The sequence below is a fragment of the Balearica regulorum genome, chromosome 22, assembly GCF_011004875.1.
Source record: "Balearica regulorum gibbericeps isolate bBalReg1 chromosome 22, bBalReg1.pri, whole genome shotgun sequence".
Classification (NCBI taxonomy): Eukaryota; Metazoa; Chordata; class Aves; order Gruiformes; family Gruidae; genus Balearica; species Balearica regulorum.
The window spans coordinates 251,677-275,760 of record NC_046205.1 but is presented as its reverse complement, the minus strand read 5'-3'; the positions used below and the strand labels follow the sequence as shown (position 1 = coordinate 275,760).

Sequence of the window (24,084 nt, the reverse complement as noted above, 5' to 3'; positions counted from 1 at the left end):
TAATCTACCCATGGAGCAGAGTAAGAAGTGGCAAGTCCCTGAGAAAGTGGAAAGGTGGAAGGTACGCTACAGACTTGATCACAATTTTTTTTTACTGTGCCCAGCAACTTCAAATCTGTGATAAAGGTCATCCACAAGCTGCTGAAACAGATCATGCAATCCCTACAGGGAAGTCAGGTGAAGCAAATAGCAGCCAGGGGAAAAATGGCTACACCATGAGGAAAGATGCTGAGATGAGGAGGGCCTGGTGACCCATTTAGTTATAATGCCATCTCCTCCTCAGTAGGAAGACTGCACAGGCAGCACTTAAACAGGACCAGCCATTATGGGTCAGGCCAAAGGTCCATCTAACAGACCCTGGCACAGAGAGCAGAGAACAATACGCTCCTAAACACTTACACTGGTAAGTCTGGACTCGGAGCTACCATTTGAAGCACAGCAGAAGGCATTCCTGGGATGACAGAAGCAGCAGGGCAAGACCTGCTAAGTGCTGGGAAAATACCTGCTCGAGGAGTATCACACACTGGTAACTGCTGCAAAGAGTACGAGACCATCCTGTGCCTGGACAATTGTTGGAAATTTCACCATGTAGCCTGGCAGAGCTGAATCCCAACACTAAGTTGACTCATCACTATGTGCTCAGGCCACCTTTTCCAGATCTGCAAGCTCCAGCTGGCCTTGGGGTGATAGTGCTTCCCACCAAGCTCCACATTCCATCCCAGCAATTCCACAGGATACAACCAAAGGGAGCAGTCTTTGACCTTCACCCAACCACTGCTCCCCTCTGCTTAGGGTACAACCAATGCTACTGACCACAAGAAACCAGGCCATGCGGGACAGGACCTGCAGCACAGCAGCTCTGAGGTGTCCAGCAACTAGCTGCACAGCCATATCCGTGTCTTTGCTGAGCCTCAAACCCCTACGAGCCGAAAGTACTTTGAAGTGTTCACTCTCTAATACCTACTAGGGCTTGAAAGCACAGACTGGCTCAGGAATAAGTCCAGAGTCCCCAGGGCAGGGTGCAGCATATCACAGATCATGGGCTTTATCTTCCAGTGAAGACTGAAAGCAACAAACCAGCTACATCAAGTCACAGGGCCTCCTTGTTTCCTCCTGGCATTCCCATTCCTTTGCTCATGCCCATCACCACCATCAGCTAACACCTGCCATCTCCTTGCACACTTTCTAAAAGGGTGGGAACATCCAGGGCTTCATCTCCACCTTCTTATTTCAGTGGTCACCATAGTTTACAGATGTCTTTTTGAAAAGGGAAAACAGGACAGTCTGCTGAAAGATTAGCCCCGCTCAGTCAAACCAATGGCAACGTGCAAAAGGAAGTTTGTCTACATTTTAATGTCTTTGACAAATCACTGTGTGGTTTGACAGAATTAGCCTGCTGAATAATCTACTAAGTCTCAATCAGAACAAACAAAGCAGCTGAAAATAACATTAATAGGCTGATGCAGAAGTGGCTTGATATTTGTCTGCAAAAGACACCATTTGGCTACATTAAGTTGAGGACTATTTTATTTTCCAGTGGGCCAGAAGTGCTTTTCTGAGTTTTTGACACTTTGCTAGAGAAAGTGGGATGACAGTCTTCATGGTGAGAGACAGCACTGTCACTAAGCCCAATAGCAAACCACCCCACAGAGGCTGGAAGCCTGGTTACAGAACATAGCACGCCAATTTCTCAGATCCTTTTCCCATCTTCAGTCAGACTAACCAGGAGACTAGATCAGCTGTTGGTGGATTTTAAAGGCCTGTGACACCTCTCATCCTGGAACAGGTTTTCTGTGGGTAGCGGTGCTGATAGGCTTTTAACTGAACATAAGGCAGAGTCTCTTCAGTCTCAAATTACTCTCCACTCTCAGTCACCCCCTGGACATCCCTCCCCCACGCCTTGCTGGACTTCCAACCTGTGCCCCACATCAGTGGCAGTTTTCTGTCCAACCATCATAAAGTCTGTCTTGTCTCCTAGAAGGGAAAGCAAGGATGAGTAGTGTTGCTGAGGAGCCCTTTCAATAAAGGGTTCAAGTAGCAATAACATTTGCAAAGTCAGAGATATGGAGAAGGCAGCACTGATTTAGACAGAGGTTCAGGATAGAGGGTCCTCCATGGCACCAAATCCAGCCACTTCAAATGGGCTTAGTACTTGACACCTCAAGTCTGTGCCCCCTCACAGACTATTACCCCTGCCACATCAGAGTCATGTCCCCCCCCCCCGCCTTTCTCATAGCTTGTCAGAAAGACGGCCTATGGAGATACTCCCTCACAGACTTCAACATCAAATGAGAAAGCAACCAGAACATAACAGACATAGTCAGAAAGAAGAATTATCTCCAGCTACCAAGAAGGTGACACAAGAACAGTAGAAGTAATGATGCTAGAAGAGAGGGAGTCTGTGGCCAAAGACAATGCAGCTATAAACAAGTAGCCCTGAGGAGAAGGACTTGGGGGTATTGATTGATGAAAAGCTCAACATGATCCAGCAATGTGCACTTGCAGCCCAGAAAGCCAACCATGTCTGGGCTGCATTAAGTGTGACCAGCAGGTTGAGGGAGATGATTCTGCCCCTCTACTCCACTCTGGTGAGACCCCCCTGCAGTACTGCATCCAGCTCTGGGGGCCCCAGTACAGGAGAGACATGGAGCTGTTGGAGCGAGTCCAGAGGAGGCCACGAAGATGATCAGAGGGCTGGAGCACCTCTGCTATGGAGACAGGCTGAGAGAGTTGGGGCTGTTCAGTCTGGAGAAGGCTCTGGGGAGACCTAATTGCAGCCTTCCAGTACCTAAAGAAGCTACAGGAAAGCTGGAGAGGGACTGTAGTGACAGGACAAGGGGTAATGGCTTTAAACTAGAAGAGGGTTGATTTAGATTAGATGTTAGAAAGAAATTCTTTACTGTGAGAGTGGTGAGGCCCTGGCACAGGTTGCCCAGAGAAACTGTGGCTGCCCCTGGCTCCCTGGCAGTGTTCAAGGCCAGGTTGGATGGGGCTTTGGGCAACCTGGGCTAGTGGAGGTTGTCCTTGCCCATGGCAGGGGGGTTGGAACCAGATGATCTTTAAGGTCCCTTCCAACTCAAACCATTCTATGATTCTATGAAGTAACGGCTGCAGTTGTGTTTGTGTGTGTATTTTCTTCAGGAAGAAGTGCGGGCAATGTATTTGTAGAGGGATGAGCATGGAACAAGAGGAGGTACTGGTCCTCTAGCACAACAGAAGGTGCAAGGACAGCAGGAAGTTGGGACAGACTGCACATGTACAGACATGGGGTCAGAGAGAGTGAGAACAGAAAAAATGAAAAGTAGAAAAAACAGTATGAACAGAGACCATGGTTAGATGAGACAGAAAAACTATAGAAAGGAGGAGGATGAGAAAAGTTGGAAGAAATAAGAGAAGTCTAATACTAAACGAGGAAAGGAGGAGAGGTAAAAAGGACTTAAATGTTTAAATAAGACTGCTCTGTGCAATGCAAGAAGGCTCTATGCACTACATTAATGAGAAGAAAAGTATTTGGAAAAGCAGCCAAATCAAAGTGATTTTCAGAAGCATAACAATGACAGCTGCAACATCACCTAGCAGAAATGAAATCCACAGGTACACAGAGTGCCTATCTGCAGCGTGCAGGAGTCAAGAGATTAGATCCTTCAGCTAACTTACTGTCTAGGGAACTCTGTTTGTATTTGTTATATAAACAAATACAAGTAATTTTTCTAGTTTTTAACTTACAAATATCCAATTCTGATGATTCCTTTTGTCAAAAGTATTTAATTAAAAAGTATGCTTAGCACATTCTTAGTAATACCAGCTTTCTTTCTAAAACAGAATGCATAGGATGTAGCAGCCAATGGACCATGTTGGACAGGTGTGGTTTGCTGTTACTGGTAGGGAAACAGTCGCACCAAATTCTCAAATGGCAGATAAGAATAGAATTGGTCAAAAATAATATTCTTCAAAACAAAACAATTAAAAAACCAACAAAGTTTAAATAAATTCTACACTAAGCTACTATTCGTAGCAACCAGCTTCTAGAAGGCCTTGTGCAATTACCAAATTATAAATACATATATACGTAGAAAAAAAAACCCAAACAAAACCAACAAAAACCTCCAGCTATAAGCTTGGCTTTCAATAAGTATCTGCAGAGTCAAAAAAGTCCCCGACCAGCCTGTTAGTAAAGGATTCTGTGTACACTGACACTTCAAATAGCTGCAAGAGATTTTGTAAAATCTCTTGTCAAGCCACAGGTTAGGTAAGTTTTTGTAAGGCCATTCTAATGGAAGTAGTATACAGTAACTCATGGCTGAGTCCTTTCAGCAGATACTGTTACAGACTACGTCATTATCTTCATCCCAGAGTCCACAACAGCAGCACTGTGGTCTTGTCACTCCTGATACCTTCTACTTTTCTTACATGCTGGTAGCTTGTTGTGGGGGAACCCCAGGTGTCGGCTGGCGAGGCAAAGTATACATGGCTCCAAGAAATTGGTCTGCAATGCGACCAGCTTCTCTCAGTCCGCTCAGTAAAGCGCCATGAACAGTTGCAGGGTAGTTGCGAATTGTGTGCTCTCCCGCAAAAAACAGGCGAGGAATAGGCTGAGGGGAACAGAGAACACTGTTAGGGCTTGTTCATGTTCTTTCAGATTCTGCAGCAAACAGATACTTTAAAAATGTTAAAAGTCCTCATCACACCACAGTCTCCATCAACATGAAAGTGGTGCATATAAAATAGTCTATATTAAAAATATTTTAAACTGTCCTACAAATTACCAAGAAAATCTTTATATACAACTTTCATTTCACAGGAGGGTTTCATGTTTGTAATGACTGTAATATGACAGAATATTTTCCAATTATTTGTCAATACCTTTGCTTTGATACAAAGATAATAAAGCTTTACTTGAAAAACAGTAATTTCAGAAACAGATAAGCAGGGGAGACTAACATCCCCAATCAAAAAAGCCTTTGAATATTGTATCTACAACTCTACAGCCAAACTGTTAAAACATGTTTAAGAATAATGGTTTCTGATCCTGGGACATAAATCTAGCACAGTAAGCAAACAAAAACTTCAGCAATTCACTTAAATTAGCAGTTTGTCTTTAAATTGAGACCTAAAACAACTACTGAAAGTGTCATAAAAAGTAGGAGAAAAACAGACTTTCATGTATCATACTCTGCAGAGAATCATATTACCCATAGCTGTATGTTTATCAATGACTGGTATCACTAGAAAAAGAACCTAAGTAAAACCAAAACCATACATCCTTCTCTGCTAGTGCTTTCAGAATGCTTATTGTTTTCAGAACTTCTTCATCTCAAAGTGAACAGGGGATGACATGGTTTCATTGTATTTGCTCCCAATTTGGGAGAGACCTTTGATTCCTGTTCCTCTCAATCTGGCCTTCATCCTCTTTCAAATCGCTACAACTCACTTAAATATGGTGATGGAAAACATAAATATGGAATATGAAGCACAATAAAGGTGTACTATAATGCTCTGTTCAGATATTACCAAATTGACTTTCTGAATAAAACCGCTCTTTTTCTAGTAAACAAATGACACCAAATCTGGGAAGGCAGAATTCATGGATGGAAAACTGAATTATTTTACAGGTTCTAATTATTCATCAGAAGATGCAAGTTATCTAAACTTCTGTTTAGATATGTATGCAAATTACTTACAAAAATCATCCTGTTTTGAGGTTCTTCTAAAAAGAATTGAGACATGTCTCACCTGAGGAGCACCTGGAATGGCAGGCCCTGGAGTAATTGGCTGAGCCATCAAATCATAGTCATTTCCAGAAGATCCAGCTGCTACATAGGAGTACGATCCCCGGGCCCATGGGTCAGCTCGCCAGCGGGACACCACAGTCTCTTTAGGCTGAGACAAGACAGAAACTTCAATTGTTGACACACTGCAAGTTCTATAGATAGTGCAAAATACAAAAGATGCAAACAGAAAGAATAAAAGGCACAAAGTCCTTAGGCTAATGTTAATGGTGGAACTCCTCAAGTTTATATTCCATGATAACACATACTAAGGTAAATAACTTGTCTTTAGTTACAATACCTTAATTCTTTTCAATACATTACCAGAACGTACGGCACATAGCTTCTGCACTGGAACTCAGACAGCAGTCAGCTGTACATGCAAACATTTGTTCCGTTTCTTCTGTTATCAACATAATGACAACGCACACTTTCTACTCCTTTACTTTCTTTCAGCCACAGTTCATCTGACTATCTCTTCTGATTTGACTATGATATAGGCCTATATCATAGGTCTGTATACTCATCAGGGAAAATGACTGCGTGAAAGGCACCTGCACAAACACCTATATTTCTCCAATCCATCTGGTTTGTCAATGTAATGATCATGATAAAAGATATTCCACGGAAAGGTGCAACAGTGAGAGCATCACCAGGACTCAAACAAGTATCGCTCTAAGGCATAACAGCAGTCAAGAGAAAACAGGACATCTTCATAACCTTGCAGACTTAGCACTGAAAAGTGATGGGTGTGAATCTTAAAATAGCCTGGACTCTGTCCAAACGCGTAACTGAGTTTTAACAGGAATCATATCCTGTAAAAATGCAGACTTCAGGACAGGAACCTCATCTTCTCTCCTTGAGCATGAAGATATTTCATGGAATTGTTTCTATTTGAACAGACCTTCCGACAAAGGCAGAGAAAGAGGCTTTATCTAGAGAGGGCGTTATCCAGAAACCAGTCCAGTAGGCACTGTACCACATCATGGCAAGGGAAGTCTCCTGAACCCAACACCAACAGATCTGAGATGATCTCTCTGAGGCTGGCCTCAACTGGACTATATTTGGTACCTTCTTGCTGAGTCTGTGGAAAGACCAGAGAGGACTGGGGCCATGTTCCAAGGTGTAAGACACCACTGGGGGTTGGAGACCACATTTCCCAATATGGTCTGATGACTTAATTGAGAAAAATTCTCACCACATTATTCAGCACTTATCCAAAAGGTAAGAAACTGATTGATGAGCCAGCCCTCATGTATTGACTGCTTCTTGAGAAAAAAAGTAACATCACATTTCCCTCTTTGTTGGATGGAGACCACTGTCATAGCACTTTATGTTATCACATAGAATCATTTAAGTTGGAAAATACCTTTAAGTCCAACTGTAAATCTAACACTGCCATGTCCACCACTAAACTATGTCCCTAAGCGCCACATCTACACGTCTTTTCAATACCTCCAGGAATGGTGACTCAACCACTTCCCTGGGCAGCCTGGTCCGGTGATTGACAACCCTTTCAGCGAAGAAGTTTTTCCTAATCTCCAATCTAAACCTCCCCTGGCACAACTTGAGGCCATTTCCTCTCATCCTATCACTTGTTACTTGGGAAAAGAGACCAACACCCACCTGGCTACAACCTCCTTTCAGGTAGTTGTAGAGAGTGATAAGGTCTCCCCTCAGCCTCCTTTTCTCCAGACTAAAAAAGCCCAGTTCCCTCAGCCGCTCCTCATCAGACTTGCTCTCTAGACCCTTCACCAGCTTCATTGCCATTCTCTGGACATGCTCCAGCACCTCAGTGTCCTTCTTGTAGTGAGGGGCCCAAAACTGAACACAGTACTCAAGGTGCGGCCTCACCAGTGGCCACCCAACTTGGTGTCCCCCCTGCAAACTTACTGAGGGTGCACTCGATCCCCTCGTCCAGATCATTGATAAAGAGATTAAAGACAACTGGCCCCAGTACTGAGCCCTGGGGAACACCACTTGTGACCAGCCACCAACTGGACGTAACTCCATCCACCACAATTCTTTGGGCCCGGCCACCCTGCCAGTTTTTTACCCAGCAAAGTGTATGCCCATCCAAGCCATAAGCATCCAATTTCTCCAGGAGAATGCTGTGGGCAATGGTGTCAAAGGCTTTGCTCAAGTCCAGGTAGACAACATCCACAGCTTTTCCCTCATCTATTAAGTGGGTCACCTTGTCATAGAAGGAGATCAGGTTAGTCAAGTGGGACCTGCCTTTCATAAACCTCTGCTGACTGGGCCTGATCACCTGGTTATCCTGTACGTGCTGTGTGATGGCACTCAAGATGATCTGCTCCATAGCCTTAGCCAGCACCCAGGTCAGACTGACAGGCCTGTAGTTCCCCAGATCGTCCTTCTGGCCCTTCTTGTGGATGGGCATCACATTGGCTAACCTCCAGTCAACTGGGACCTCCCTGGTTAGCCAGGACTGCTGATAAATCATGGAAAGTGGCTTGGTAAGCACTTCTGCCAGCTCCTTCAGTACCCTTGGGATCCCATCCAGCCCCATAGACTTGTGTGTGTCTAAGTGGTGTAGCAGGTTGCTAATCATTTCCCCTTGGATTATGGGGGATTCATTCTGCTCCCAGTTCCCTGTCTTCCATCTCAGGGGCCTAGGTACCCAGAGAACAACTGGTCTTACTGCTAAAGACTGAGGCAAAGATGGCATTAAGTACCTCAGCTTTTTCCTCATCCTTTAACACTATGTTTCCACCTGCATCCAATAAAGGCTGGAGATACTCCTTAGCCCTCCTTTTGTTGTTTATGTATTCATAAAAACATTTTTTATTGTCTTTAACTCCAGTATCCAGGTTAAGTTCTAGCTGGGGTTTGGCCCTTTAATTTTCTCCCTGCATAGCCTAACGACATTTTTGTAGTCCTCCTGAGTTGCCTGCCCCTTCCAAAGGCCATAAACTCTCCTTTTTTTCCCTGAGTTCCAGCCAAAGCTCCCTGTTCAGCCAGGCCAGTGGTCTTCCCTGCTGGCTCATCTTTCAGCACATGGGGACATGTATGTCTGAAAGAAAACTTTGAGATATTTCATAAATTTCTTAATTCTCTCTAGTAATCACATGAAGCATTGCAGTCCAACAGAGAATAAAGCCAGATAGAAATTTTACTTCACTGAGGTAGTTTTGAAGGTATGGCTAACCCAGACACAATTACAAAGCAGAATACAAAAGTACCAGTTCCCCAGTACTGCACCTGTCCAAACAGCAACTGTAGTGCTCATGTGCCCACACACCCTTGTATAGGTATGAGTCAACTTTTATTTTCATCCTAACAAGCAAATGCTGTAATTAGGATTCTCTGCGAACAGGGTTAAGGATGGTACTATGTACTACGACAGAAGTGGTACAAAACTGGAATCCTACTCTACAGAGGACATGAAGCTTGCTGAGGTTTTTTCAACAGCAAGGTTGAAAAAGTTTTGCATGTGTTGAATAACAGTAGTGGGGAAAAGTGGTTATATCCCACTTTGGGAAATGAAAACCAAATCAGAAAGAGAAAAATAAGACGGTAACAAGAAGCAGCACAGGAATGAGGAGGATGGCTCACGTTCCAATGAAGTGTTGCTTTCGTTTAACTCTTCTACTTCCCGGTTTTGGACAGATACAAGGAACTGCACTTGCACAGCAAGCTCCACTTCTTACAAAGTTGTTCATCCAATACAACAGATGAGAGTGCAATTTATCCAGACTGATGAACAGCTGTCCAGAAGACAGCCTCCACCAAATCTCTCCACTATCAAGCGCTCATAGTATACAAGCACCTGATGTGTGAATATGTTAAAATGGAGACTGAGAGATCTTGCTCATCACAGCCAAGAACTCTATTCTCCTTTGAATGACTGACCAGATATGGAGTCATCCCAGGGGATTATCAGTTAATGCACTGAAATATCACAAAAGTTCAAATAAGTTCTCTAAATTTGATATTTATGTACAGTAAAATGCATATTTCTCAAGATTCTGCAATTTGCTAGTGTGTGGTTTTTTCACTTGAAAACCCTAATAGAGAGCAGCTGCGGTAAAACAACTTCGCTCTTGGCTCACTCTAGGGTGATCTCTACACACTACATGATTTCTATAGCACCTGGGTCAGAAGAGTCTCAAAGCTCCACTCAGAGACAGATCTCATTAGGAAGTGAAACCATCTTCCAAGAGTTCAGAGAAGGAGCTGTGGATCTATCAGAAAGGCAAGCCTTGGGTTTCCTTCTCTTGCGTTCTCCACTCTGAGACATAAAATTCAACTGAGCATTTCCAAAATATAAGATCCACTCATTAACTAAAAATCCATGCTTATAGTCTGCTGTGAGGATTTGTCCATCAAATAGAAAGCAGTAAAATACTGGGGATGATAAAGCCATGTTCAAGAAGAGCTCTACAACTATTCTACAATAAAGACAATGAAGTGCATCTATTCCTCACGTGAAATACCAAGCAAGTAAATAGTCCAATTTCACCTGGTCAAATGCTCAGAGAAAACTGGTATATTAAAGTTATCATGTATTTTTTCTATTACTTTACCACACAGAAATCCCAGTGGAGCTATTTATTTATGAACAATGCCATTTTGTAAGAACTTCCACACTGCCTGTTAGGAGAACAGACCAAGTATTCAACTAAGTCACACACACTGTAGGTTGAACAGCTATAACGCTTTTCAAATTGATGTGCTAAGTACATAAGCTGCTTTTTTTGAAGTAATATTTAAGTATTTTCTAAACTCCCCCTTCACTAACCATTCCTTTTACACCTATTTTGCCTAAATAGCCATTGGCTAGCTGCACAGGGAAACTGATCCAGATGAAAGATTGCCTTTACTCCCTTTGTCTCCCTTCAGTTATTTTCCAGCCAAATCAGTTTCTTTGTGGAGGTCAAGAGCTTTACTGTACTTTAAAGCAGGTGCAGAACATGGCAGGGAGTGTCTAAGCCATGCTATCACTAGCCATGAACAGCTCTCCTATAACCCCAGAAATGTAAAAGGTAGAAAATGAATTGAAGTATTTGACACTCTGGAAAAGCTAGAGCCTTACTAAAACAACCTTCTAAAAAAAAACCCCAAACAAACAAAAAAAACCCAAACAAAAAAACCCCAACCCCAAAACCAAACCCTCCCAAAAACAAATCACAAACAACCCCCCTTCCAAAAAAACCTGAACAACCAAAATGTGATGCATATACCAAACAGCTCAATACTGCAGTCAAACTACTGAGAATTGTAGTACATTCTGAAATGCAGAGAAGTCACCCAAAGACACTGTCTGTACTAACCTGTGGTACAGCGCTGCTACCAAATATGCCTTTGAGGATGGCAAGGCACCGTCCAACAATGACATCATCACTGATATTCTCCATGATCCCTGCTGCTTCTCCTGCTACCAAGGCCAACAAAATTGGTGCTGGGGGATGGAGGAGGAGAGAGAAAAAACAATTGAATTATTGAAATTGAACATTTTACTCAGACCAGTTGGACTTGAATAGGCATGGATCTGCAGCTAAGTCATGAAAACTAAACAAACCGAACAAAAGGTGCCAAATCTTCCACCATCATTACCAAAAGGAAAATTAATTAATATATGCTATAGTACTATTTGGAATTATCAAGAGAACTGATGTATTAAAAATTAAATATATATATTAGGGAGTACAGTATGCAGAGGAAAGGGCTTTTTTTAGTGAAGACATCACTTGTCTGATGTAGGAGTTTCCACTGGGATTTAACAATCATCTGTCCTACATTTAAGGGAACTCAATACCTTCCAAACAATCTAATTTAGGTACAATTAACATCAGCATAGCAGTTACCTGTATAAGTACTTCACTCATACAGACAATCTAGATTTCCTTACCAATGCACATTCACATCAAATAATCTCAATGGAGTGGAAACTATGAACAGTAAAAAACCACCCAGAAAAGCAGCAATTCTGAGAAAAAAAAAAATCAGAATTCAAATGGACTCATATCAAATAACTCAGCTGCCCATGTGATGCTGTGGTGAAGTGTGTTAATGTGATTATAGGATATACAAACAAATGGATGAGGTCATTTTACCTCTGACCAGCTACGGTAAGACTAACTATACATTTTTGGTAGTCATAAATTCAAGGAAAATCTTAGGTAAGTATTGAAGAGCTACCAAAATAACCCCATGGCAAGAAACATGCATTTACAACTGTGACTCAGACCCGAGCACAGTAACTTCATGAAAACTCTCTCAGTTGATCTTTCTCCTCCTGGAGATATTTATGAACTCCTAAATTTAGCAGAGGAAATACTACGGCTAGAAACAGATACCAAGCATATTGAAATGGGAAATAAAGTCCTTGTTAAAAATTTGGCTTTCACATTTGTACAGGTTTCCAAAATGATTAGTGAATTCCTTATATCCTGATATATGCGGAGATCTCCTGGTATACATTCCCATCAAGTTACTGCTCTTTAAAGAAAACTAGCTGAAGTTCAGTTGCAATATACAGGCTGGAAGACCCAGTAATATATTCTGGTTAAAACCAAAAGTCTTTGAAATTCTGAAGAAGTTAGACTAGTAAGGCTGTTATTACTACAAAGATAATTACACTACTCAAGATACAATTAAGACAGTTCAATATGCAAGACCTCTGGGACTAGAAACAGTTTATTAGGGAAAAAAGATACAGGATTGCTCCTCTAGTTAAACTCCATTTTCTGAAAGATTAAGCCTAGTCTTTCAAACAACTGAAGAACAAAAAAATGGTTTCCTATCATCCACAGACATTGGGAAATTTTTTTTTGGTCATTTCAGCAGCAAATTTTTCCCTAGTTTGCCATCCTTGACACAGTGAGATCCCTGAACATTCCAGTAATTATTTAGTCAGCGTATTTTTTTCTTGATGGAACAACTACATATTCAAAATGCAGCGTCCAGTGAATTTGTTGATGAAAACTTGTATTCAGACAACTCCAAAATATTTTTATGGAAATCCTGCCTTTCCAGGCATGAGACACTGTTTTGTAAGCATTTATCCAGACCTGAGAATGCTGCTATTCAGTCACCTGGATTAATTCAGGCCTGTACCAGAAAGCCAGAAGGCTGTAGCAGAACAGTGACTATTTTGCTACACAAATACCAAAACACTGCTCAGAAAAGCTTCTTGCATGATGAGCATGTGTCACTGCTCCACAAAAAATTCTCTCCTTGAGGCAGTGATGTTTACTGAGCCTTGATACCGAACAGCAAGCAGAAAATGTGATTTAGCCAGAGATCAGTGAGTAACCACAAAACTATGACAGAGAAAAGGCTGCTTCTTTTTCATCACATCTCTGGGAAAAACAGAAGAGCCAAGCAAGAAAACAGAGACTGAAATGCCATTGGACTTCCAGAAAACACTGAGCATTTCTGCCAGGAGTTCCTCTGCCCTATGCTGATGAAGTCTCTCCATCTTCAAGTGTGTCTACATGGCTACAACAATAATCCAACAGCACGGCAGGGCCAGAGGCACCAACAACACCGGCCAGCTGCTCCAGGACATGTATAGCATTCTTGAGGCTACAGGTTTTCTCAGCAGTCGTTACGTGAACTAGACTTAAACCACTGGGATTTCTGTCTGAGCTACAACAGGTCACCCAACAGCAGTACAAATGTGCAGACTTTTCATCTGAGTTTCATTCCATTCACCCACCTATCTTTAAACACTTCCCAGACACCAGTCGGTCTCTGCCAACACAAGACCTTTAAAGAACTTCCACAGAGCTAATACAGCATGTGCTGTGATATTTCTTATTTTTTTGTTTCTGGATTAATAGTTGTTCTCCAATCTGTTCAGTTTGAATAGTCTCTGCCCCAAATGCTATGGCTACAGAAATACAAAGTATGACAGAAATAATTAACAGTTTTACAAGTTCAGTCAGGTCTACTTTAATATTTCAGAGTGTCATCACATCAACTGCCACCTAGCTATCCACAAGAAATGGTAATTGATATATTTATTTCAGCCATCTGACTTATGCTTTAGCATAGGATTTTATTGCATTTCTATTTAATTTGTATGTGCTCTGCCTATTTTCATGAGAAGGAAGGTTTTGCATTTAGCAGCAAAACTTTTGTATGTGATATGGTCTTTCCATCTAAATCAAAACCCCAACACTGCTTGTTAAGTATGCAGAAGAGCCATCTTAAAACCACAAAAGCAGATACATGAACAGCCTTGTTATCCAAGGCTCATTACTTTTATTTCTCCAGCCAGGTCTTATCAAACATTTTAACAATTAAATACCCTAGAAAGGCACCTTCCTTGCACAGCAATTTTCTCCAGTTAAAAGAAAAACCTGACCTGCCCGTGATAGAATGTAAGAAATCGTCATCTGCACGAAAAATAACTCATTTAATAGTCTCGCTGCATATACACCTTAGCTTTTAGTATAATATATGGCAATGAACAAAACCAGTATGCTTACTGAAAATATCTGACAATCTCTTGTTGCAGACATCAGCTGCAGATAAAACAAAACTACTAATGGCAAAGTCCAGCTGTAGAAACAAGCAGAGCAATACCCTTTGCCTACTTGGGCATTTTCTAAAGAGAAGTTCTAAAATTATCTGTCAGTCTGAGATCCACAGTCTACAGTCATAGCCACTTTGTTGCTCAAAACAGGAAACAAGGTCATCCATTCAATAAACTGGAGACACCACAGCTTGCCTTTCCTCCAGGGCACACTGCATCTTAACCATATTGATGGGCCTGCTGTTCATCAAGCTGGAATGGTAATGCTCAGCAAGAGGAACGGAGCTATCACAAAGCCACTAGTCTGCTCCACTGAAGTCTGAGTGTTCAATACTCTGTAAAGGCTGCACAGAAATTGAAGCAGGATGACCCCCAAGCATTGAGTTCTGCAACTCAGCCACGTAAGAGAACACACAAGTTAACAGCACCCCTTACATCTGGGGAAAAAAAAAAAAGTAATTTATCTTGATTAGTTCCTAGACACTTAAGTTTGAAATCCTGGGCAAAGTCACCTGTACCAGAAAGGACTTGAGGTCACAGATGAAAGAGGCTCATCAACAGTTATCAAATCATCCCAGATTAGACAGACAGCCCCATGAAAGAGGTCTGGCTTCAAACTGTCAGTTCAACTTGAAAAACATCCAGGAAGCTGAGGTTTTCAAAACTAAGACTAAATTGGATGCCAGTCCCATCTATATGAGAAGCTTAGTGAAACAGGGGAAGAGCTCAATGTTCCAAGCGATCAGAGAAAAATTCAAAGAGACTAAGAAATGGCTTTTAATTCAGAAATGCTACAGAGACAAATCACCCTTTTCTGGAGAACTCAACACATCCTTCTGACAAAGTAGATACTTAATTAAGACAACACTGCTCTTTGGCAAACAAAACATTATTTGCTGTTTTTCTGAAACACTATATAAACATGCTACATTAGGTTTTGGGCTTCTTAATACAGCACAATAAAAATAAAAAAGGTTAAGTTTTTCAGAATAGCAGTGGCAACTAAATAGATACTTAATAGAAGCAATCAAGATAACACTTAGAAAAAGTCACAGGACAATTTCACCAAGGTGCAAGACAAGAAAGTAGCCTATAAAAATGCTATATAAATGTTATAGTAGATAGGTTGCAAGGCAATTTAACAGACATAACCTGGAATTCAGCATTAGTAAACCTGTACTCATCCATGTTCTGCCCTAATTTACTACAGAATAATTTGCAAGTCAGTGGTGCTCTTTGCTTCCATTTGTCTTCGTACAAATACTATCTTATCATACCCATATGCGAACACTAACAGCATCTTAAAAAGTGCTCTTTTCTAGATCTGAAACTCCACAAAAAAGACACTGGCAAAAGTAGACATGCACCACAGCTACCTTTGTACAAGTTCCAAAACAGAAAAAGTTCTCCTCTGCTTGCAGTAGTGCTACCAACATGACCAAACAAATTGACACTTGGATCCCAAAAGACACGATCAAAACACAACACAACCTAGAAACAAAAAGAATCAAGTTAGGAAGAGTGCACAGAAAAAATAAAACTAAAGACAATTACACTCATTTATGTTTATCACTGGAAAGGTCAAGAAAGGAAAATCTGGTAAATACGTATTACTTATATGCAGTAGATAAAGGTGTATACCTATATTGCCTTCCACAGCATAGTTAGTGTGCTGTCATAGCTTACAAATTTGTTGCTTAACAAGCTACAGCAAACATATTGAGTCAACCTACTTCTAAAATTTAACTAATTAAAAATTGTTTGAAATAGAGAAGAGGTCCTTACAGTTCTTCAGATAATTTTCAGCATCAAAATCTAGCAAAATAGCAGTGGAAAAAAATGCTCTTCCTCTCACCCAACATACATCATTCCATACACATTTCAGATTCTATCCATCTTAACGGCTGCTCTGCTGCAGTTCCCCCAATGACCAAGTCACCTTGTTAAGGTTGCCAAATCCCATACGCTGCACTGCAGAAGTTTTCCACTCAGGAAGAGGCGGCACAAACTGTACTGCTGGAGGCTGCTGTTTCAATACTCCCAAGGGAAGAGTACACAGCACAGCATCACATTTGTAAATGAAAGTTTGGCTAGTAGATCGGGTATTTACAGCTATCACTTCACAGCCTGGAAAGGGGAGAGAAAAGCAATCATTTAATAAGCCAGGAGGCAAGAGCATTGGATTAAAAATTAAAGAAACTACCATAAAAACATATCCACATCAGAAAACATTTCAGTTATGGAGACAGCTTTACACTAACAATTACTTAATTTGTAGGCAAGTGAATGTTACTGGCTTAATTCCAGAAAGCGTAATTTACACAACATCTGAAAACGGCCATACTAGGATAAGCTTAAAGTTCATCTAGGCGAGGAATGATATTTAAACATATGCATAAATAAATAGCAAGTAGAAACTGAGCCTCTCATTGAGTTGCTCTCCCAGTTGACAGTTTCCCTGAGACAAATGCTTTGAAGAACAACAAAAAGATATATTCCTTCCATTTGTTTGAGTCTATACTACATTCATTTATACTTCTAATATCAGATCCTGTGGCACCAAGTCTTAAGCAGTCCAAGATTTCTTACTCCAAACACTTCAATCAATTAAGTAAAGAAATGGAAGGATGAATGTGAACTTGTGAATCAGTAAATACAACTGAAAAGGATGGTGCCAAACCAGCCACAGAAATAAGCAAAAAACATTAAAAATTAACAAATCTCTAACAGCTTCCTACTAATTAATCACAATAAGAAATGTGACTGTTTTTCCTAACCCAAAACCTATCATGGGAGGGTTTTTATGAGATCCAGCTTCACATCTGCTTCCAGTAGCACTGAAATCTAATTTCTATGACCATACTCCCTCAGAGCAGTTTTCCAGAGGACGTGCTTTCATTTACCTGATGCTGTATAGCGAACCTGTCGAACTGCTGTGTTTAGTTTAATATCCAACCCTTCTGCCAAGGCTACCGGCACACAGGAATATCCATTCCTCACAGTCAAGTGACTGCCTGTGAATTCAAAGTCATCATCCTAAAATGAAGATGCATAAAAAAATATGCATTTATAATGAAATCACATTGAATAGAATTCAATAGTAAGTAATCAGCAACTCTACACAATGGCAACATTTTTTTCAAAAAAATTTTTAAACAGCGAGTCAAATTTGAAACCCTTTCTGTTTATTAGTCAAGTAATAAGTATAGGAGCCTTCAATAGACAGCGTTATTAGAGATTGTTTTGGCACTAACAAAAAGCTGTCTGGAATTTCATCAGCAGATAATAACCACATAAGAGGTCAGTACCTGCATAAAAGCAGATAGCACTTAAGTGTTTAGCAACTGTTAATATAGCTCCATGAGAACAAAATAAATACAACTTTTCAGTGTATTGCTGAATGAATACATTAATTAGCTACCTGGTCCCAGTGCTTCAGTGAAAGCGTAGATAGGGGTGTGGCATTAGCAAATTCTAGGTTTGCAAAATGCCAGTCAAGTATTTGCCTGTCTCTTGATGACAGATAAACATCACTAGGAAAAAAAAAAAAAAAAAGGATAATACAAAGACATTTAGATTGCTAGAGTAGGATATTGCAAATGCATTGCTTTTGAAAATTTATTCACGATCTTTTTTGTTTGAGTCCCTCCTTAGTGGAGAAATAAAGAAATTTTAAAAAGAACACAAGCAGATTCTGTTTCAAACATTCGGACCTCCTTCATAAAAGCTGAATATCAAAAAATCAGCAAATTCACATTTTCAAAGTGGAGTTCATGTAAAATATTCTAAGTGAAGCTAGAAACTTAACTTTAGAAATAAAAAAAAGTTACATAAATAACAGCTTAAGTAGCCTGTATAAAGATGACAAATAAAAAGCTAGTAATAATCACCCAGAACACAAAATAATAATATTCTGCCAAAATAAGGAGGATTGGTATGCTATCATTATTGATGGAGATTTCCAATCTCAAAGGCTTCCCGAGACCTTGCAACCACTGGTTCCAGTAAGGATTTCCACTGTAATGCGCCCTAGCTAAGAACGACCATTTTTGTCAGAGTCACCTCTAAAACCAAGGAAGATGAGTTCTAAAACTGAGGGAGCTCAAATTTTGTGTTTGCACCTCCCTAACCCTAATCATGAGTTATGATAATTAAAAGAAAGCATACCATAGCATTTTTGAAACGCAGTGAAAAGTAGTTAAATAAACTGCTTTCCTGGGTATTTTTAGAGTTTGTATATTTACCTTGGTGGGTTGGCTTCAAGTTCCTGTAACTTTTCTTCCAGCTTTCCTTGTGTTTCTGCCAATTCATCATACTCCTAAATAAGATTAAAAGCTAACATTAAAATCAGTTTAAAAGGACTTAAAGACATCATGTAGCATCAGATTAGACCTAATCTCAAGAGAAATCAGTGCAAGATTCATGGGTTTAGTAGAATCTAAATCAAGTTATTTATTTCTTCAACATTTAATCCAGTATATTTTGCCCTTTTGCTGTTTGTATACACAGGAGTCTATGACACACTGCAGAAAATACTAGTATGCTATTATTTCAGGAATTTAAACACTCGGATTTGAAGAACATGAAGGTCCATTACAGTCCTGATATTCCAAGGGTCCCTATGGAACTGAGAGTTTTTTCATATTGCACAAAATGTTATCTGTATTCTTCTTTCTCTCAAAAGATTATAGTTAGTATTGAATTGGTTCTCCAAAGCAGAACCAGTCATGCAAAAGGCAAAGACAAGATCTAATTCAAGCTTCTTTCAGAGTTGGGGTTTTTTCCTCCTTATTTTACAAAACATTAGTAGAACTAAGTATAAAGGCAACAATCATTTTCCCTCCAGGTAGAATAATTTGGAGTGTCCAATAATAGCAACAAGAGCACAAAGCTGTTCATTGGTGACAAAATAGAAGAGCTATTGCTTATGTATACACAAACACAGTGAGCTTCCAGATAAAGGTATGTATCTTCTATTGAAGAAGTAGCTAAAAAATGATCCTTGGTTCTATCTGACCTGAGTTACCAAGGTGTCTTTCACTATCATAGAAAGAACAGTTTTTCAGGTTTCCTTTTTAAGGCATATTTCTGCATCACAAGACACACAGAGGGGAGGACTAACTCTACTTGTCAAGATGGAGCACTGTAAATGATAATCTTTGGATAGAAGGAAGTCTTTTACTCAGGAAACCACCTTTTTTATCTCTGAGAAAGAGCATTTCTCTTCAAATACATATTTCCAGGCTATTGTGAGACCCCAGCAGTACTAAAGACCAAGTCTGATCTAAAATTTAGCCTTCAAAATATTAAATGCTGTCTGTCATGAGCCAGCACAGCCTGTTACCTAAAATTGAGCCTTCAACATGATAACACTCTCCATCATGAGCCATGAAAGACGGGTAACTAAAGGTACTTAATGCAGTTCTGTTATCAGTATTACAACTCTGGGTTGTAATAATAATTAATCACATTCTCTTGAGAGCGTTGGATTGAAGTGAGAAATGTGGAAATGTCTGGCTAATTCTATACAGCTGCTGAAGTCCTGAGAAACCACTGACTTAAGTGCTGTATGTATGTCATCCTTTACCTTGCAAAGTGCAGTCAGATCTCTGTGTTTGCTTTTCACAAGGAACTCTGCTGTAATATCCCGAGGTGGTTTCACTTCTGATGCTTCCTTATACTGTTGATGAAGTTCTTTAATCTTCTCCTTTAAATTCACCATCTTTTTCAGGTGGAGTAGGAAAAGGGAGGAAGGGGGTGGGGGGGAAAGATGAGGGAAGGTAGATTTCATGCAGGTTACTGTGTAAAATGGATATTCATCTCAAACTATGCCATTATACCTAAGAGATTTCCTAGGTTTGGCAGATGTTACTTATATGCAATACTACCTCCAAGAAACCACAATAAATACCACCAATGCCAAACAACATGGCTTAAATCCAACATCATTGATTTCTTACAAAATATGTTGTAAATAACTTTGGATATGAGAACTGTCCTCAGTTTTTTTCATTTGAGAAACTTACATGGAGAAGTAAAAATGTCACCCACCACAACCAATAACATTGTAAGTAGGCCTAAAACACTGTTTCTATACCACAAATCTGTCTGGTGGTAAAGTAAACATTTTGAAATAAACCCCCCAAAGCCTCAGTCATTATCAACATCTCTAAAGAAAGGTATGACACAACACTGTATCATGTTTATCCTCTCCCTTTCTTTTCCCATATTTATGTTGTAAAGGCTTCTGCCTAATCACTTATGTGCTCCTCAAAAAACAGAGACTCCTTTGTCATAACAGTGCTTCTAGGCAGGACTTAAATGAACAGCATTAATGACAGCTTTCTGATATTTTTCCATGGAAGTTTTTGTACATTTTGCCACTTTGAGGAATGCAATGCTATCCTCTTGTTCTAAAAGTCATCATCTTACCTTGTTAAGGAGATCTTTCAATTCCTCCTGTGTTTTCACAATTTTTTTCCAGTGTTCAATCTGCTCATCCTTCACATGCTTCTCCTGCAATCTGGAAAAGGTAAGAAGTGAGAGTCAATTCAACATAAAAATCCTGGAGTTACTGAGAAAACTCATTATCACAATCTTATTAGTGTAATGCAATAAAAGCATGTCATGAGATATTTTAGTAAATACTCATATGGCAATTAGAAAATTAATACAAGTTTCTGTAAATAAGGGATATTTGACTAGCTAAAACGTGAGTCTGAAGTTACCTACTATTATTAAAAAGCACATTACAAATGCCATTAGCTTTCAAGTAGCATAAGTGGGCTCTATGTATGCCAATTCATACTAAGTCAACTATCCACTATCAGTTACTGTAGTAGTGATTTTCAGGAAGCTTTCAAGAAAATATGTTTGTTCCTTTAACTGTCTTTGGCATATTTTGCTTCAATAAACACATACACAAACAAGAACTCAGCAAAGACCAAACAGCTTACCCTAGGAGCATTACAACTGTTTCAGGTATATTTTGGAAAACCTTCCAGAAAATAGGAAAGTCTACCACGAAAAGAGAAGTCACTTACTGTATGACAACCTCCAGAGCCTGACCTAGGGAGACAGGCTTATTATTGAGAACATTAAAATCCAGCTGATGACTAAGATAGGAGGTGGCTTCCAGGAGACGATTAAATTCTTGCTCCACCATTTCATCTTTCTCTTTTGGAACCTAGGAGTCAAAAGAACAAACTTCCTTCTTAATAGCCTATTCATAAATAAAAAAGAAAAAATATAGGTCACCAAAATTCAAAGCCTCAGAGACAAGACACTTGAGTAGTACAGAGAAAATCTTAAAAGAAACCAGAGCAATGACACAGATTACCTTGTCTAGTGCAGTCTAAATTCACAACACCTTATAACGAACTCAAAATGCTATCATTCCCCAAATCAGAGGAATAAGAAAGGCAGGGTGCAGATAAATTCTCAGTGCTCAAAAAAAAAAAAAAAGTATCACATGCCCTAAACTAGAGTGACACTTCAAGAGTACGACAAAAAAGTAGCTCAGAATAGCCCTTGTGAAAAGATATTTAATACCCTTAGTGCTCTCAAATGGTCAAACACCAAGGTCTGTACCACACAAAGTCACTTTGCCAGGATGTCTGGCCAAATAGCTACAAGAAGAGCTGGCAAATCACAATGACAACTGACTTCTCTTGCATGAGGAAAGCAAACCAATTTATGGGCACACGAAGATTTACTTACTGGAAAATGTGTTCAACTCCAGAAGCTTGCCAATGGGACAAGAGACCACTCTGATGGTAGGATCTACACAATCACAAGGTTTTAGAAGGCTTGGCATATCTCAGTGAAGTAGACAGACAGTAAACTTACTTTTTGAAGTGGTCAGCATGAACAGAACGTTTCAGTTGGAAGGGACCTACAAAAATCATCTAGCCCAACTGCCTGAACAATTCAGGGCTGACCAAGTTAAAGCACTGTCCAAATGTCTCTCAAACACTGACAGGTTTGGGGCATCGACCACCTCTCTAGGAAATCTGCTCCAGTGTTTGACCACCCTCCTGGTAAAGAACGCTTCCTAATATCCAGTCTAAAAGTCCCCTGGTGCATTTTGGTCCCCTTTGAACCATTCCCACGTGTCCTGGACATCAAGGAGAAGAGATCAGCACCTCCCTCTCCACTTCTCCTCAGGAACGGTAGTATTTGACTGTACTGAAGATACTAATTTAAATAGTGTGTGCTGCTGCCAGCGTGGAAATATCAGTTAGATAATGACGGTTGCATGTGCTGAAAAGAGCAAGCACCACACAGTATTAACACCTGTTAAACCCAGCCTAGGTTAAATAAAGGATAGAGAGAAAACACTGATGACTGTAAGAGAAAGATCAGTATGAGGAGGAGAAAAAAAAAGCATGCACTTCAGAAAGACTGGGAAATCTCTTGGATGATTGCTAACTAGAACAAAAAGAGTTTGAGAGGTCCTGTTAACAGTCCTAAGGCCTACCCCTGTGACTCTATCTGATGGTTATTTTCCAATTGTTATTCACCCCTAACTCAATAGTATACTCTGTGTCGACTGGGAAGTTGTATCAGGATCTCATTGCTCTATTAGGATCCCTCTTCCACTTTGCAGCTGGCCACTCTCAGCATTCATTCTTGTGCTAATGGTTATCTTCTACCTCTGTAAATCTTGTCTGTCTGGCATTTTCCCAGAATGAAACACTGAGGTTCACAATTAATAGTCGTACTTCATCTCTGGGTACATATCACAAGCCTAACAAGCCAACTTTTCCATCTGCCTATATTAAGATGTTAATTCTTCCACTACTCTTGCAGTAAAACGTCTTAAGAATCCCATGCTGTTCAGCAGATAGTGCCTTACTGCATCATGAAATGAATTTCCCTATTTCTGATGGATCTACCTTTCTGAGAGAATCTTAAGAATGAAGATTCCTCCCCCACCTCATGGCTGCCACAGATTAGTGACTCACCTACTCTGCAATCAGTGCAAGGTTCTTTTTTTTCTTATTACTGAAATTCTCCTATCACTTAAGGTTATTATGTCTCAAAAATTAATGATCTCATATTTAACACTACTATATTCGATGCTATATTCACTATTAACTTCTCAGGATCATGCCCTTTTAAAACATGATAAAAGTTTTGAGATATTCCAGTCTTTGAGCTGACAGTATTACATGAAGCATCACTATAGAAGACATATTACGTTACGACTAGAACACATATCTAAAGATTATTTTTTTTTTAACTCTATATGAAGATATTTCAAACTTTCCCTGTACTTATCTCCAGTCTTGTCCAAGCTACAATTTCAAGGTATAGCTGTATACTTACATTTCTGCTTGTTCATTTGTGTACAAACTGGAAATCTATCCCAAAGACCCCTATCACCTTCCCTGATTGATACTGTTCCCCTGCAGAATTACATGCTGAAACTTCCTCTTTAGCCAGACCTGTACTTGTGATTCCTCTATGCCATCCTCTCTAGTAGCTGCTGCCAGTTACGTTTGATAACAATTATATAACTCCATAGCTATGTAACGATGTAATTTGCACCTATTATAGTGTAAAGCCCAAATCTTTTTGAATAAGTAGAACATGTATTTCACAATTATGAGACTATTTTCCTGTATGTACCAGAAAGCTTCAACAAGGCTACTGAGCACAGCAAAGGTATAAGGAAAGATTCAAATGGCAGTTCCCAAATGGGAATTTTTTGTCACGTTCCAGTGATACACCCACCACTGACTTAACCTTTGCATTCTTGTACCAGATCTGAACACTAGGATCTACTTTAATAGCATGGGTACATAC

General features: G+C 40.0%; 1 protein-coding gene across 3 annotated transcripts in view; it reads right to left on the bottom strand.

The window, feature by feature from the left end:
- Nucleotides 1–1,326: 1,326 nt before the first annotated feature.
- Nucleotides 1,327–24,084, bottom strand: part of KDM1A (lysine demethylase 1A) — a 53,059-nt gene continuing 30,301 nt past the window's right edge. For all 3 annotated transcript variants that reach the window (XM_075774232.1, XM_075774234.1, XM_075774233.1), the window contains 11 exons: nucleotides 21,318–21,460; nucleotides 20,707–20,797; nucleotides 19,862–19,996; nucleotides 18,519–18,592; nucleotides 17,696–17,807; nucleotides 17,178–17,310; nucleotides 16,214–16,401; nucleotides 15,651–15,765; nucleotides 11,063–11,190; nucleotides 5,734–5,880; nucleotides 1,327–4,592 (listed from right to left, as the gene is read on the bottom strand). In XM_075774232.1, the coding sequence (XP_075630347.1) occupies nucleotides 4,407–4,592; nucleotides 5,734–5,880; nucleotides 11,063–11,190; nucleotides 15,651–15,765; nucleotides 16,214–16,401; nucleotides 17,178–17,310; nucleotides 17,696–17,807; nucleotides 18,519–18,592; nucleotides 19,862–19,996; nucleotides 20,707–20,797; nucleotides 21,318–21,460 (1,452 nt within the window). In that variant the 3' untranslated portion in view covers nucleotides 1,327–4,406. The remainder of the gene's footprint in view (nucleotides 4,593–5,733; nucleotides 5,881–11,062; nucleotides 11,191–15,650; nucleotides 15,766–16,213; nucleotides 16,402–17,177; nucleotides 17,311–17,695; nucleotides 17,808–18,518; nucleotides 18,593–19,861; nucleotides 19,997–20,706; nucleotides 20,798–21,317; nucleotides 21,461–24,084) is intronic.